Genomic DNA, 17,559 nt, shown 5'->3' on the forward strand with positions numbered 1-17,559 from the left:
ATCACCGTAACTTGGTGTCGTATTGTTTATTTAGCCACCGTGGAGAGATATGAATGAAAATTTTAAATTTGGAGAGATGAAACCTGTGTTCATCGCTTTCATATTTAACATGGAAGTTGACCTATGTTGGTAGGGACTCAGTTGAGGGTTATGACTTATCCCGATATAATAAAAGTCACAAAACACTGAGAATACAGATACTATGTCTATATGTAGTTCTCAATTAAATAAAAAGCCGAGCCAACTGTCAACTGCACATTTTGAGTTAAAAAGGAAAGTCGTGTTATCTTAATGGGCCTTTTTTTCAGTCTTCCAGATTGTGGGAAAACGTGGAGAAATAAAGACAAAGGTAGGATAAAAGGAATGATCCTTTATAATCCCTTTATGTTTTCCTTCCTGTTTCAACCGTTTTTTGTGACCTACTCACAACAAGGGAGCTTAAAAAGGTTTAAAATGGGCCAAGAGTGTGATTAATTAAGTGGCACATAAAATGAAAAAAAAGCCAAAATGTCATTAACGCTTTCCGTTTAAAGGCGTCGATCCAACTTCAGATAATAATAATTTTGTGCTTCTTAATGTCATTTTGTCATCTGTGTCGGAAGTAATTTGCAGAACAAAGACAGCACGTCCTTAAAACTATATTACTAAACGTAGTACGACCACATAATAAATTCTTTGTAACTTAATTTGTTTGAACAGCTGCCTTAAGTTGTAACACTTCAGTCCTTTCAATCAATGACTGGCAAACATGTTTGCAGAGTGGTGTTGATAATATGCGTACGATGAAGCATTGAAAGCATATTCTTAACGTTGCCATTGCAGAAACACTATTCACAAAAGGTCAAAGAAAATCACTTCAAACCAGTGAAATGCTTGTTAAGATATTGGTCTTCCTGGCGTTTTCCCTTTTGGAGACAAATCAAGGTAAGGAATTTAATCCCTAACATTTCGGATAATTTCTTCTTTTTTCTTGAAGACAGCACCGCGCAATTTCTTTGACCATCGATTGAGTTAGTTTACTGTCCGTAATTATTCGTTGCTCGTATCTGGTGGCTAACGTAAGGTAGTACTTCTCTTTTTTAATGGTATCTGTAAAAGAAAAGGCACATCAAGCAAATTTACATTGTAATTTTATTGGCTTCGCCAAGAAAACGGTAAATAAAGTAGTGTAGTTTTTAGGGCGTTTAGTTTCTCCCATACGCGCGCTAGAAACTATACGACGCCTGCTCCGCAGGCCAATGAAGAATCTTTTCGCTCGTTCAAATAGCCGAACCTCTCGCACTGAAATTAATGTTCTCTTGCATGAGTTTTATTCTCTTGAATTTGTTTGTCCAATTACAACGTTTTTGTAATTGGATACCCGTAACTGGACACCTACGCCATCCGCACGTCAATCACGTGCAATTAAATGAGTTCTTTCAGAAACCCATTAAGGTTGAAACGTGTAACGCGCGCGCACAGCGTTTGAATATTCATTTTGCTAAGTACCATACTTGTTGGAAACACGAAGAATTTGTACGCGAATGCTTTATACACGTAATGACACACGCAACATAATTTTTGGTTTTGCGGTAAGTTGCTTGAATTTCAACCTAAACGCCGTAAATTTCTTACATAAACTAAGGAAATACATTAAGTGTATCGAAGCGAAGTTCTCCAGACTACTTCAAGAAGATGAAACAGGAGAATTTAACCAAATTTAACTTTCTTCAACCAAGTTTGTTCAAAAACAAGATTACGCCATCGAGCGCGAGCTAGCGCGCGCTGTGAATTTAATCCAAATATAGTAAATTTGATTGGTTAAATGTTTCTCGTGATTTTCCATATATGGTACTTAGTGTAAACGAATGTGCAAACGCTTTGTACAATGCGAATCATAGGGAGTTACACGTTTCAACCCTTATGGGTTTCTGGTTCTTTCTTGCTGTTTTCCTACTGTTTGTAAAACCGACCGAACATATTTTTGATTTTTTTTTTTTACACAAAAGAGGATCTTAAAGACTTCCTTACCTCGAATTTGTTTATTGAAACGACTACTTACGAATTGGTTCTTGTGCCGTACAAATTTTGGCATCCCACTGAAACAACTTATTGGAATGCTCCCTGAATTGTACTCCACTCAGTCCAAAAAATATGACAAATGGCACCTACCTGTAGAAAGCTTTCATTTTCTAACAGAATACAACAGCACATAGTCGTGAAAAATGAAAATGTATAGTGCACTGATAACCAGACTGTCCTTAAAGCGAAGTTAACTTTGTATAGGAGCTTTTCGTACACGCCTTGTCTTGTCATAAATTGTCCGTTGGTCGTATTTTTATACACCAGTTAAAACTGGTTTTAAGTGAACTAAATTAAAGAGAAACTATATAATGAGGAACAAAAAACTGTCCGTTACAAGCAAGAGTCCGTAGAGCGGCTTCCATTGTAAATACAAACCCAAGGGCCGCAGAGGGGAAATATTTGCCGAAGTCTTGAAATTACGAAAGAAAAAAAAAAACGGTTGCCGATTTCCTCCTTGTGCGGTCCTGAGCAAGCTCGGTTAATAAGAGATATATTAAAAGGCTTTTTTATATATATAAGCGGAAAGCGGGATGGATGAAAAGAACGGGATTCTGGCCGTAGGACCCATCTGGTGTTACGGTCAGAAAATAATTCCCTAACGTCGCTTTACAAACCAATAAAAATTGCGAGAGGGTTTTTCATGCAAGTCAAGTTTGTTTTTTTATATTGCACCAGCGCAAGACTCGGTCCGATTGGACCCGAAATAGAGCAATCTCATTGGTTGATTTTTGTTTTAGAGAAGGGAAGCCTCGAGCCAAGTAGCCCATACTGCCGGAGCTTATCCTGGTTTCGATAGCAATAAGCGGCTAGGAATATTTCACCCCGCCACTGCGAAATATATCACCACTCCTCCCTCCTCTCTCCTCCTTCCTAATTTTAGCTAGTCGTGTAATATTAATGTTAATTATTATCTAACTTGTGTCATTATTTTGCTTACAGTCTCTTCAGCTTCAGATAGGTTTTGTGGAATAAGAAATCCGTTGTCGCGTATCGTGGGAGGAGAAAGCGCTAAACGTGGTTCGTGGCCGTGGCAGGTGGAGCTTTTGATGGTGAAAGAAAATACGACAACATTCGCACATCGTTGTGGAGGGACCTTGATTGATCATCAATGGGTGGTGACCGCTGCTCACTGTGTCTTCATGTACCCTTATCCGGGCCACTATAAAGTAGTCTTAGGTGAGTATTCGACAAGAGTTTTTGTTTTGTTTTGCCTTTTTGTTGTTTGTTGGTTTGATCAATTTTAGTATTCCTACCTCTAAAATATAGAAGAATTCCCTATGTGGTCGGCACTTCATTTGTAAGTCAACGTTTTTTCAATGTTTAGCCGCCGTAAAAACATCAATTTTGAGTTCAACCATCTGTAGGGGACTTCCAAACGTCCTCGTTATTCCAAAAAAAAAAAATTGAAGTAGTATATCAGACACGAGAGACAGTGATTCATTGGAATATCCAAACACCGAGAAGAGAGTTGAAAGTACGACGCGCAGCGCTGTATTTTTTGACAAAATTCGAGGTGTTTGTAAAGTGATCCGGTTCATCGGTTTTTTGCCCAGTAGTTGCGTTAACTTTATTACACTGGTACTAATAGTTGTATCGTTACAGGAAAGATCAAGCAAAAAAAAGTGAAAGGAAAAAAGGCAAGGCGCCGCGTATACGACGTCGCGTGTGTAAGAATACATGAGCGGTACATGGTAAGTGGATATGGCTTCGACGTTGCGTTGGTAAAGCTGGCAAGACCTGCTAAATTCAAACCAGGATTAGTCTGGCCAGCTTGTCTTCCAAGTCAGGGAAAACGCATTGCTATAGGAAAAGAGTGTTTTATTACCGGTAAGTCTCAATCGGTCTAATGCAATACTTCACTGAAAGAATACTGAGCCAAATCTCTCCGAGCGACCACCTCTCGATCTTCCTGTATGTGCAATGCTCACCCTAAACAGATTGGTGTTTTGTCCAGAGCACCCAACGTGAGAGTGAGACCGGAATATGTAACGAGCGTCCGTATCCCTTTCATATGATGTTAATGAGGCATTTATAAAGCGCATTTGCAACGCTCTAATGTGCGGGGACTTTGAACAGACTGCTTTAAGGAGTTCACAAAGAATGAGGAAACATAGGAAACGTGTTCATATGGGAACGTAAAACAGGAGGCCGGTTTGAAGAATACATATGGTTTTATAACAGTTCCTGTAAATTCTGTTTATTATTAATACGGATTTACTCGTAAGAAGTCTTTAAGCCGGAAATCATTTTTTCATTTTTTTAATGGATTTATCTATCGCATTTTTACTGCTGCGACAATGGTATGACATGACACGGTTTGCAGTGTATATGATTTACGTCGAGTTAAGAATCCCTGTGCATTAAAAGCCCCTACTATCGATTAATTTATTTTTTCAGTGTACTTAACCTGCCAGGCAGGCCTTTCTGGTGGGCGAGCGCTTATGATTAAAGGCGGGATGGGTACGGCAAAAAAGAGGGAAAAAAAACTTGCCCGCAAATTAAAAGTGTAATATCAGTAAACGCCCCCTAATTTGTTGTGTTTGACAGCTCCTCCCCTTTCCCTCCTATCTCGCTCGCTTTTCAGCCTGACGTACACCCCCTTGTCCTGTTTTCCACTCTCCCCGACCCCCAAAACACTCGAATGAATATTCAACGCTAGTTATACGCCTAAATTGCACGTTAAAGTGTATTCCTTAATGAACTTAGTACACCGTCTTTTTCTTCGCATATAGGCTGGGGTAAAACGTCGTCTAACTCAACATTTTCAGAAGTCCTTCGTGAAGCCAAAATGCCAGTTGTCGATTATAAGACCTGTGCTGAGGGAAACATCAATTTGCCAGCCAAAGTGGACGACGAAACTATGGTGTGTGCGGGTTATGGTGGAAACAGTGTGGTCAGCGGTTGCCATGGTGATAGTGGAGGACCATTTGTCTGCAATGAGTCTGGACGTTGGGTTTTAAGAGGTGCTGTTAGCTGGGGAGACCACTGGTGTAGAGCTGGCTCTACGTTTTCTGTTTTTGCTCGCATTAGTACATTTGTTGACTGGATCCATGCAACTAAAAAGAAACCACAGTGTGTCCCAGGTGAGATAAAGAGGGAAAACCTCTCTAAAAAAATGTCTTTTCATGCTAAGGATACACAATCTGTCTGGACGAGCTTGGGGAAGGTTTTTTTTAATGAATCTAGTTACCCATCTTAGAGGGAGGGGCTAGCATGCTGGACTCCGTGATATAGTAGTATTGAGTTCGCGCCCCTGGCAGGGGTCCTTGCGTTGTGTCAGGCTCAAGCTTCCTTGGGCAGAACACTCTTTTTCAAAGTGCCTCTTTCCACTCAGGAGAATACATAGCTACCGAAAAATTTAATACAGGGCGATAATAATAATGAGAACAAACCAATACACTCCTGGTCCTTCCCGGATACAAGCACTTCTTTCGTGTTTTTAATTAAGTGAAAACAAAGTCTCTTGCGAAGTTGTAGAAGCCCAGGGCGTTAAACTTGGATTGTTCATTTGTTAACACTTCGACAAATATATAAGACTGCGTCAGTGTCTCTGTTTAGTAGTAAACTACTGAATAAATAATTATCAGGTATCAGTCTTTACAAGAGATCATTTGATCCCTTTATTACTTTAATATCACAAGTATTTCTGTTCCACCCATAGAAACAGCATGCAAGGATCACCTGCCTTACTGTGAACAGTGGTCTTCGGATGGGTTGTGCGAAGATGGTTGGTATGCAAATTACCTAAAGTTAAACTGCCCTAAGAGCTGTAAACACTGTATCCAGTCCTGAAAAATCAAATGACTGAGGTTTGTAACTGTACATGTTTAATCTAACTGTTGTTTTCTTTACGTAACAGAAATGCATTTTTATTAAGTTTTACCATTACCAGCGTGGCATTTGCAGTTTTCTAATCCTCCAACTAGAACTAGCCATTAACGTCTTTTTATTATATATGATAAGAATGTTTATTGTTTGTATACATGTTTTTCATAAATTGCATATCCTTTTTCCAATTCCTAACTACCCGAGTTTTTCAAATGGTGGCTCTGATATTATCTGTCTTAAGGTAATTCTATTTGCAAAAATACTTATTACAAATGGATCATTAGAAATCACACCATATATAAAACACGTGTACTTTATGTGGCTTGCTATATTTTTAACATCATCATCATCGTCATCATCATCGCCATCAAGTATTTCTATTTTTAGTAATGCTTAATTCTGTTTAAAATGAATGTTCTTTGCATTACAGACTGCGGGCACTAAAGGCGGAAGACGTCAGACCGAGCAAGCTTTCGTTTGTTAGTTGTTTGCTGCCATTATAGCAACAGTAGTTTAAAGTGCATTCTAAAGTGAAGGATGTAAAGCACCGTCTTAGGCAATAAAAATAAAGAACATATCCAAATGAGATGAATTTGTGTCGGACAGTTGTATTTTAGAGAATGAGATAAGTTGCGAGTTGCGTGTATCTTGCGGGAAAAAACAATCAAACAAATTAACTAACTTGCTCGAAAACAGAGACATCAGTTAAATCGAGCACATAAGAACCTCCAATTTTCCAGGTCAGTCTGAATAGGTTCTTATATCTACCCTTTTCCCACAAAAGGTACCCAGTGGAATGAAAGAAAGGGGCTATAATTCACTAGGCCTCACCCCTTTCCCTTTCGGATCCAGGCTATACCAGGGGGTAAGGAGAGTGCTTACTGCCTTGCAATTTTAGGTCACAGCTAAGCTCTCTCAGTGTTGCAGGTAAAGATAAAAGGTTTTTCAGTGAACAATATAATACATGAAGTAAAAAAAATATGGCAGTCATCAGAATAATACCATGACATTCTTGTGAGTCAAAGTCTTCGTTGAAAGTGGCAAAAACCTGACTTCCCCACCCCTCTAGCACGCCAAGGCTCCTTGGGGCTATTTGGTAATTGACTGGGCTACCCAGCAAAAGCTTCGGAAACGGAGCTCCCCGCCCCCCCCCCCCCCCACCTCCCTTGAAATTGCCTTGAAGATTGTGTACCCTTAAACAGACTTTGGTAAAGCTTCGTGAAAGAATAAGTTTGTTGTTTTACGGTCAAGGGGGCGCTCACAACACAGCAGCGGAAATCTAGAAAATTGAAACCATGTATCATTCATGATAACCAAAGGAAATAAAAAAAATGAATCTGAGAACCACCTCCTCATCCATCAAAAGGGCCAGGATGAAAAAAAACTCATCGGAATGTTCTTGTAGGGGCGGGGAGGATGGTGTACTGATAAATCTCGAAAATTCACTTTGTATTGTTCCTGTTTATTCTTAAACTCTTCGACAACTGTGCTAGCTGAGTGTACTCGCTCATAGAAGACTGGGGCGCGTTTTCTAATTGTTTAGTAGCGCTTGGGATCAGTTGAATTCAAAACTGGGGGGCAGAAAATTTAACGACACTGAAAAAAGCCGCCGTTTAAAGTTTAAACTGAAATAAAAAATGTCGCCTATACTGCCCTATCGAATACGTTTTTTGTCAATAAGCGCCCCTATTCTAATAAGCGTCCCCATTCTTATAAGCGTCCCCATTCTTATAAGCGCCCCTGTTTTAATAAGCGTCCCTGTTGTGGATAACTGCCCCAACTGAAGTCATCAATGTCGAATAGATAAACTCGTGAACGTTCACCGTACTGTACATGAATATACTTACTGCTAAAATGAACAATTCTTTTAAAAGGAACTGTACTTTCTATAATTTGTTACTGTTACAGTTTCATGTTATTGTTAGTCATCTTAATATTTATTATAGTTTTGTTTTGTCATTTGTTGTTTCTCAATTGTCCCGAATAGCGCCGTGTCTCGAATAAGAGCCCTCCTTTGAGGTGCCAAAAGTAAATAAGCGCCCCTGGCGCGAAATCGAATCATTACGGTACCTTTAATAATGATTAAAGGAACCGTGTCATGGATTTAAGCCATAGAAATGGCCATCAATTTCTGTTAAATGTAAAAATAATCGCTTAAAACAGAGAAGGAACATTTCAATAACACAGCAAATATGGTACGGATGGCCAAAAGTGAAGAAGATTGAAACAGACTGCGATATGGGCTTGTGAAATACTGTTGGGCTGTTAAAATTATAACGCTTAGGAGACAAAATTGGTTTTAATGAAGCTATCATGATGGTTTGTAATTTAGATCCACAGAAGTACACCCTACCGTGCAGGTACCTTCCCTTACTCGTGTTTGTCTTCTCTTTTTTGATTTGGTCATGCCAGTAAACACGACCTTTTTCATGTCGTGTCTTGACGCGTACTCCGTAAAAGAACAACGAGGCACGAATGTTTATTAGTTGCCATGTTCGATCAAGCCATTTTGTTTATTATTTTTTCTTCCGGGTGATACACGTAACTTATCTCACTCGCTTAACACCATTGTTCTACACGAAGTCATGACATTTGGTTCTGTGCTTTATTAGTATTGCTAAAGATGGATGCTTTACAACCTCTACTTCAACATGCATTTTATACTACTGTACTGACAAAAATCAAACAAAGCTTGTTCGGCCAGACGTCTTCTGCCTTCTACCTTTTCCTGCCTGCAACCTGTAATGCAAAGGGCATCCATTTCAATCGGAAATGGTCACTACTAAAATCATAAAAATATCATCATCATCATCATCATCATCATCATCATCATCATCATCATCAGCCATGTGACGTACACGTGTTTTACATGTGGTGTGATTCAATTTTTTTTATTGCCCATTTGTAACTAGACATCAAGTCGACCTCACGAGTTAAAAAGCGAGTGGGCGATAACTAAGACGAAGGACTTTATTGAAAGTCTAATTTGTCACTAGTATGTTTGCAAATTGAATTAGGCCTGATTACAATTTCTATTCGAAGGATTAGAAGACTGGCATTGGTGAAACCAAAGAAAAAGTGCACTTCAGTTTACAACAGTTTGCAACAGTTTAAAAATATACATTACAAACCTTAGCCATTTGCCTGTTCACGCCTGGGTGCAGTGCTTGCAGCTCTTGGGGCAATTTAACTTCAGGTAGTTTGCAGTCCAAGAATTTTCGCAGTACCCTTTCAAAACCCACTTTCCACAGTGAGCCAGGTGATCCTTGCATGCCATGTCTGTTGGTTTCCAAAAAAATATTATTAATTAAAATTATAAAGTGAAAAAATGGAATCTTGAACACGCTTTTCTTTTACACGATATCATTAGCCAATCTTGATGCCAGTAGAATATCTGAATACTGCCGTCTCGACCGCGGTCAAACGTCAGAAATATGCAAAAAACAAGAAAAGCACTTCAAAGATAAGGTTTTAATTTTCACAGTTCAAAGTTCAATACATTACCGGTATTCTGACGATTTACTAAGTTTTTTGGAGCTTTACTAAAAAATTTCGTTATTTTTGTTTTTGGAGAACTTTTCCCCTCCCCCTCCCTATTTTTTTTTTCCTTTTTTTTTTAGGTTGGGGGGGGGGGGGGGGGGGGGGGGGAGAAAACAAAAAAAAAAAAAAAAAAAGTTCTATGTGTTTGTGAATAGCAATATGCGGACTTGTCGGCGCCATTTTGTCAAAGAACTTTGGCTCGAATGCGGAAAATTTAAAAAGTAAAAACACTCGTTTACCTGAGGAAATGGGATTTTGTTTACACTCAGGTGCTATTTTATCTACCCTTGCTCGTACTAAAACTTCATAATAAACGAACGAAACTCCCCGAAATAGAAAGAAAAGTGCCTGAAACGTTTGACCGCGGTGAATACTGCCGTCTAATCGCTAAGAAAATGAATAATCACGGCTTAAAGCCCCGGGCTTAGACAAAGTCGTAGGGATTACCAAGGGAAAAGCCCTGGGAACGAGGTTGCCTACAAACAAGAAAGGAGAGCTTACATCCTAGAGGAAGCGGGATTAGCCTATAACTGAATAGCAGGAAGGGATTATAAGCGGGAAGTGGTTATGACTGAGATTTTTCACTCTATGTAATTAATCACATATGAGTATATCATAGTTAGATCCATGTAGAACGGTAACGTTTTTGTTCAATTCATCATTACATTGTATTCCAGGCGCACTAAAAAAAACTTTGCCAAAAGCTCACCCAGACAGATTGCCAGTGTATCCTTAATATATAACGACTATTTTTTTAAAAAAAAAACGAGGGTTCCCTTCTTCATGTTACCTGCGACACACGGTGATATCATCTTAGTGGTGTGGATCCAGTCAACAAATCTGCTGATGCGAGTAAAAACGGAGAACGTTGAGCCAGCTCTACACCGGTGGTCTCCCCAGCTTATAGCTCCTCTTAAAACCCAATGTCCCGACTCGTTGCAGACAAATGGTCCCCCACTGTCACCATGGCAGCCGCTTATCACGCTATTTCCACCATAACCCGCGCAGACCATAGTTTCGTCGTCCACTGCGGCAAACAGATCGACGTTTCCCGCTGCACAGGTCTCATTATCGACGACTGGCATCTTGGCTTCACGAAGAACATCAGAAAATGTGGAGTTGGACGAAGTTTTACCCCAGCCTACATGGAAGAGAAAGATGTTGCACCACATCTATTAAAGAATATACTGTAAAAAAATAACAAAGACTAATGACTTTTTCTGCATAGGGACTGTTACATAGACGTAAAGGCCACAGTGAAAGTGCGGGTCGTGTCATGGCATTGTCTCAAGACCAGCTTCCACTGGCTCACTCTCAATGTAGGGTCAAGGAAGCTCATTCAAAATGTTCATTTAACACTTTTCTCGTAAGCAAGTGTCACATTGTTTTGCACCTTTTACGATTTAAGCATGGAAGACTGGGTGAAGAGACTGATCGATACGTCATTTAAATGCACCTTTAAGCGTGCCAAAGAACTAATAACAACGACACCGAGTTACATGTACGATCAAATCAGATAGAATATAATTCATTCAGGATAGAAGAACAACCAGAATTGTGAGTTAAATTGCATTGTCATTTGAATATATATAGCACAAGGAAGCATGTTTTTACACCTATTTATATCGTTATAGTTTGACTACGTTCAAGTGCAAAAATTAAAGTTTTTCGTTTCTAAGAAGTATGCGTCTTGTTCAAAAACAGCTTTACGTATAGTGGCGCCATCTTGTGGAACAGTCTCCTATTAACGTAAGACAAGCAGAGTCCCTTGGGCAATTTAAAAAAAAAACTAATTGAACGAGTACTCTAGGGCACGGCATTCGTGGAAAGCAGCTTTGTATATTTGTACATATATTTTTATATTTCCCCTCCTTCTTGTATATATATATTCATAATTAGATTGTTGTATTGTAGCTGATGAATTTGACCGTGTTTTTAAATAAAGATTATCCATCCATCCATCATCTTGGATCCTCAATGGAAGTTTGAAAAACTCGTAACTACTTGTTGCCCCCTCTTCTAAAATTAACAATTTCGTCTAATATAATATATTCTAACAAGACGAGAACGCATTTTGTCAAGGCAAGGTGATTATGGGAGTAAGTCAATGACAATTTCGAAAGAGAATTGGTAATAATAGCTGTTTCTGAGGTATTGTACTAGATCGATCGAGACTCACCAGTGAAAAAACACTCTGTTCCAATAGCAACGCGCTGTCCTTGACTAGGAAGGCAAGCTGGCCAGACTTTTCCAGGTTCATATATAGCAGGTCGTGCCAGTTTTAACAACGCAATATCGAAGCCATATCCACGAGTCCAATACTTTTCATGTATTCTTATGCACGAGATGTCGTATATGTGCTCGTTTTGGATTGCCCCGGTCACTTCTGTTCGTTTGATCTGTCCTGTAACGATACTACTATTAGTACCAGGGTTATAAATGCAAGCACTTGGCGTTAAACCGATAGACCGGAGCACTTATCCACATACAAAACTGACATTAAAAAGGCTAGTTGGCGTTGTATACAGAATCATGATATTCTTTAAACATTTAATAATGCCGAACCATGTTAGTTGCAGTTATGTCTCTTTTTAATGTTCTCTTTTTATTAAATTTCTCTTTAATTCTTCTATATCATTACGAATTGAACTATATAAATTGTTATGGCGTTCATCAATTGATTCATTCATTAAATAAATAAGTTTCGTCAGTTCAATTGTACATTGTTTACTTAATATTGTGTGCGCTTTGTGCTGAGAAAAGTTATATTGAAGGTCTGAAGAAGAACTGAAACAAAGTATACATTTCTTTCGACAATAATTAAACTTTATATTAGGTGAACGTTTGAAAGTCCTCTACAGCTGGTAGCTTCAAAATTGATGTTTCATTTTGAAACAACATCAAAAAAATAACGACTTAGTGCTTAGCAAAAAAAGGGGCAAGAACAGAAACAAAACAAAAACTCTTACAATTGAAATATTGTTTCCTGCTCCGGAACATAGTAGGAATGTCCAAACAATATTTCCATATCCAGACTCATCAGCATGAGGTGTAAATGTTGAGACATTTCAACATCATCTACAACATTCATCTTAAAAAACACCACCTCATGACGAGAGCGGATGAACGACAATATTCACGCTTTTTATGCCCCGAGTGAAAACATTTTAAACCCCTTTAAAAAAACTCTTCAGTTTGCCGAACTCTCACCTAAGACTACTTTATAGTGGCTCGGATAAGGGAACATGAAGACACAGGCAGCAGTTGTCACCACCCATTCATCATCAATCAAGGTCCCTCCACATCGATGTGTGTATGTTGTGGTATTTTTTTTCACCCTCAAAAGCTCCACCTGCCAGGGCCAGGAATCATGTTTGGCGATGGCTCCTCCTACGATACGTCGAAATAATTTGCTTGGCAACGGATTTCGTATTCCACAGGATTTGTCTGGAACTGACGAGACTGTAGACAAAAAAAATCAATAGCAGTTAATGAATTAAGTAAGTTGTAATAGATAATAATTAACATTACAATGGAAGCCTGCTCTCCGGACATCTTCTTAATATGGACACTCGCTTCTAACAGACAATTGTAGTTGCCCCAATGAAAAGTTCGTGTATTTTCTCATACTTTAGCTTGGTTCATCAGTTAAGCCAAGTTTATTTAAATATGGAAAACGGACACTTTTCGATTACAATAGCTTCGTGATATGCTTTCATAGAAAGTTAACCTCGCTTTACAGACACTGGTTGCCCATGCACTGTACATTTTAATTTACACGATTATGTGATATTGCACTCTGTTAAAAGTTTAAATTCGATTTTTTTTTTCATTTACGGACTTAGTTATATGTCTGGTAATAAAGCGTGTTTAATTGTTTTGTTACCGTTTTAAAGTATAATATCATAGGTGACAAATTACTCCTTAATTTTTGCGCGAAATTTTATTAAATTATAATTTCACATGTGAAATTATAAAATTGCCATGGCAACGTAGTTAGCGGCAAGATGGCGTCCGAAATAAAAGATGTTTGAAAGCTTAAACTTTGTATATTTTTACTTGAATTTTATCTTAGCCAGATAGCTTTGACCATGTTATAAAACTTTTGATGATATTTTATATTTCAAAACGTCAAAACGACTTCTAGACTTAAGCCAATTACATAAATGGCATCGAGCGGATTTTTGAGCGTTTTACACGGGCACCATTTTTAGTTCATTCAAGACGAACTACGGTCATAATGTGGGAAATAATTGACAGTTGATTCAACTTTGAAACTCTTTGTCAACAGCAAAAAGGAATCCCTAAAAGGTTTTCTTCAAAGACTAAAAAACTTGCGAACTTGAGCAAAATGTATGCTTTCAACTTTTCAAAGCTCGGAGTTTGCGATGCCGAGTATACCAGTCAAAAACCTTCGATTGCAAGCGTAGTTTGTCACCTATGATATTAAAATGTAATCAAATGGTATACTCGTGAAATTAGGAAATAATTTCACTTGCATTTTGTCAAAATGCTAATAATTTCCCGAGCCTTTTATAGGGGGGGAATTAGCATTTTGACAAAACGCGCGTGAAATTATTTCCTAATTTCACTCGTCACCATTTGATTACCAATACTAATGTTGCCGGGATTAAAACAACTGAAGAGAATATTAATGTTAGTGCAAGAAATTTGACTATTTTGAATGAGCGTAAGAACTCTTTATTTAAATGTTTTAGTCTCTGCGGTGTTGACACAACAATGATGTGTCCATGAAGCTTCTTTCGAGAGCTCCCTTTAAGGTTCATATTAACTGGGTTCCACAAACTGTCGGGGATCCTTTCAAGTAATAGATAATGTAATGTTTCGGTGCTATCGGACAGAAAACTATAACGACATTGAATGGAAATATAACCCTTTAACCCTTCCTATCAGATAACAAGAAAAAACGCAACCAACTACAGATCAGATGGAAAACAATATTTGGGTGAACTGGCCTTGAAATAGCACTGCACCTAGAATAACGACTCAACGCTAGTTGGTTTATTATATTAAGCGCCGGCACTTTTTCCTTTTGGGTAATTTAAGGGCAAAACAACTTCTCGGATACAATATTCTCCCCACCAACTGGTTAATCAGTAAAGAATGTTACAGTTTTAATTAATTAAGTTTACTTTTTCGGGACGTCTGTTTAGAACAAGGCAAACAAAACTCACAGCAACAAAAAATCGATTATGAGAAATTAATGATTTTGGGAAAAACATGTAGCTACATGTGTTTATTCCTTGGCCAAACACCTTCTAAAAAAATTTCTATGTAAATTTCCTTGATATCAGGGAAAGACAACCTTGCGTTAAACGTCAGAAATGAACAACGAATAATTATGGGCATTAAACTGGTTTAAACATTGGGAAGAGAATTGTGCGATGCTGTCTTCACGAAAAGAAAAAAAAAAGGAAATTGGAATTATTACCGTACCTTGACTTGTCTCCAAAAGGGAAATCGCCAGAATAACGAATATCTTAACAAGCATTTCGCCGTTTTGTAGTGGCTTTTGTTATTTTTCTTGTAGTCAGCGTTGCTGCAATAACAACCAGAAGGAATGATATGCATTTGATTCTTTACGAACTTTAAAAACGTCAATCGTCTAAGATATCTGTCTGACATTGATCAAAGGACTGACGTGCTGAAACTTCAGGCAGCTGTTTAAACAAATAAAGTTACAAAGAATTTGTCATGTGGTCGTACAGTTTTAAGGACGTGCGAGAAACTCCCGATATTAAAGTGCCCTAGGAACATCTCTGAGCTTGAGTTCGTCACTTCGTTTTATTTTTCATCGGCCAAAAATTGAAACAGTTGTTTTTGTACTTCAGTTGGTTTCCGGCGTTGCCTTTTAATCTGTCGAGAATATAAATTAGTTTTAATGGTTCTGTCAAAATGCATGAGAAACGAAAGCTGTGGGATTAAAGTGTCGGAGAAAAACTCCTGCTTTGTGTACATAAGTAGAGCACTTCGTTTTATGACCTCATGGATGATGCCGGGGGAGGGGGGGGAAGGGGTACTCCCATATATGTGCTATATAGGTATGTGACGCTGTAAAGGGTATGGGCTTCAAGCAGTTAAGTCTGGGATAGGGTATAAAAATCAGAGAGTTTTTGTCAAGAAAAGGGTAGCATTTACCAGGCAACTAATCGGTGGTATGACGAATTAAGTCCACAGTAGAAATAAAAACTCGGAAGAGAAGGTGGCTTTCCAAAACGTAATTAAATCATCGCGGCATCGTTGTTTTCAGATGGTTTTTAATTAAAACAGTGATAGCAAGTCTGGGATAGGGTAGGGATTTTCGGTGCGTAGTCCAGTATATTCTGATCTAGTCTAGGGTTGCATAATCAGCTGAATATGGTCTGACATAGGGTAAGGGTTTCAAGGTGCCATCGGCACACACCCACCCAAAAACAAACAGAATGCTCCCCCCTTCTGAGGGATAATGTCATGCAATAAGGAACCTGAATTCCACTTACTGACGCAAATCTGTTGAACAATTCATTTACGTTAGCCACGTCGTCTTTTCAGAAATGTATCAAAAAAGTTATGTTAGTCTAAGCGGCTCTATCAAAATACATGAAAAAATACAGCTTTGTATAGTTAGTCTGTCTAGGAATTAAAACTAGGATTTAATTGTGTACTTATTTAGTCATTTTGTTTTACTTTTCATCGGTCAAGAATTAAAACAATTTAAACTTCCTTAATGAAATATCTGACACACTCCTACTCTTGTGTACTTAAACTTAGTCTTGCCGTCTGTTAATCTGTCGAGAAAAAAAATTAGTTTTAACGGCTCTGTAAAACAAAGGCACGCAAGGTGCGAAGGTGTTATTTTTCTGAGTAGAGGGTTGGGCGCACGTTCATAATAAAGCAAACCAGTTAATGTTACGCTTCTAGATAATATTAAATACTTATGCCATTGTTTTCTTTTGTTTAATTTTGAATAATATGCTAACTGTTAGATATTATTTCGCGGGTTAAATGAAATCATTCTAAATTTGCAGTTCGAATGGAGTTTGTAGTTAATTTTAAAGCGCCAGTATCGCAGAGGTCATGGGTTCGATTCCCGTTCGAGCCTGAATTTTTTTCAGGCTTGCTTTTCTCAACTGCTTAAGTTGAGTACATTACTGCGATGATCTTTCATTTGCTTAAAATGTATATCCGCAGTACAAATATATGAATTTCATATATTCATTTCATAGTTAAGACATTATTGATCTCCTTTTTTTAAAGTCTTGTACATGTCTCAAGTCTCAAATTCTCGAACCCTCAACTGAGACCCTATCAACAAAGATCACCTTCCTCCAAGTTTTTCGTTTCTCCAGAATTAAAAATTTTCATTCATATCTCTTCTCAGTGAAAATATTAACTATACAATATTCAAGTTACTTTAGTTCCCACGCTTAGTCAACGCTTAGCACCAGAAGACAAATCATTGTTATGTCGTTACGCCCCATTTATTACAGGCGCAAAAAAATCAGCACGGCAAGGCAAATTTTTCTCTTGCTGGCCACGGTTCCAATTTTTATATCTGCACCCCTACTTTCTATCAATAATTTTCTTCCCGAAATATGGCACAAAAGTGTTTTGCTGTGATTGTTCATCGTGCGTTCAGTGCAAAACGCGAATTTTATCGGCAAGGGACGAGTTATATCGACAATTCAATAATATGTTAAACAGTGTTCAAGGACAAAACAAATCAACATCTGAAAGAAGCCGACGAAATCAGAAAAAGAAGGAAGAAAAATAAATGGTTCTTTGCAGATAAATCCAATGGCGGTAAAGATTTTCACCGGCATTCTGCTGCCAAAAGGCCAATGTCAGCTGACATTTTTACTGTTTTTAATGTTACTCAAACAAACGAAGTATCGGGGAAAATTTCCATTGACATGTACAGCCTAAAACAAAATTAAATATCAGGGAAAATTTTTAGGCACACGTTGTTTCGGCCTTATTAACCTACATTTAACTAACGAACAGGACTCCATCAACTGGTTGATAAAAAACACCTTAGCTTTTTCTATGAGTGTTTTTTTTTTTTGTTAAAAAGTAGTCCATATTGTATGGTCAGTCCTTACTGATGTGCCTAAAGACTGGTGACAT

At 38.1% G+C, this 17,559-nt stretch overlaps 2 protein-coding genes across 2 annotated transcripts; one reads left to right on the plus strand and one right to left on the minus strand.

The window, feature by feature from the left end:
* The first annotated feature begins 277 nt into the window (after window positions 1-277).
* Window positions 278-6,474, plus strand: LOC144656484 (chymotrypsinogen A-like). The gene is made up of 7 exons (XM_078516702.1): window positions 278-349; window positions 823-924; window positions 3,004-3,240; window positions 3,667-3,891; window positions 4,797-5,147; window positions 5,726-5,873; window positions 6,323-6,474. Exons 1-6 carry the CDS (start codon window positions 292-294, stop codon window positions 5,854-5,856), a joined length of 1,104 nt encoding a protein of 367 aa, XP_078372828.1. The 5' UTR covers window positions 278-291; the 3' UTR covers window positions 5,857-5,873; window positions 6,323-6,474.
* A 2,004-nt stretch (window positions 6,475-8,478) lies between these two features.
* Window positions 8,479-15,028, minus strand: LOC144656336 (elastase-1-like). The gene is made up of 6 exons (XM_078516566.1): window positions 14,890-15,028; window positions 12,643-12,894; window positions 11,612-11,836; window positions 10,223-10,573; window positions 9,024-9,171; window positions 8,479-8,631 (listed from the first exon to the last, which is right to left on the minus strand). The coding sequence occupies exons 1-5, from the start codon at window positions 14,942-14,944 to the stop codon at window positions 9,041-9,043; spliced, it is 1,014 nt and encodes a 337-aa protein (XP_078372692.1). The 5' UTR covers window positions 14,945-15,028; the 3' UTR covers window positions 8,479-8,631; window positions 9,024-9,040.
* Window positions 15,029-17,559: the final 2,531 nt, after the last annotated feature.

This window comes from Oculina patagonica, chromosome 6 (genome assembly GCF_052425735.1).
Source record: "Oculina patagonica isolate OP01 chromosome 6, crgOcupat, whole genome shotgun sequence".
NCBI classification, from domain to species: domain Eukaryota; kingdom Metazoa; phylum Cnidaria; class Anthozoa; order Scleractinia; family Oculinidae; genus Oculina; species Oculina patagonica.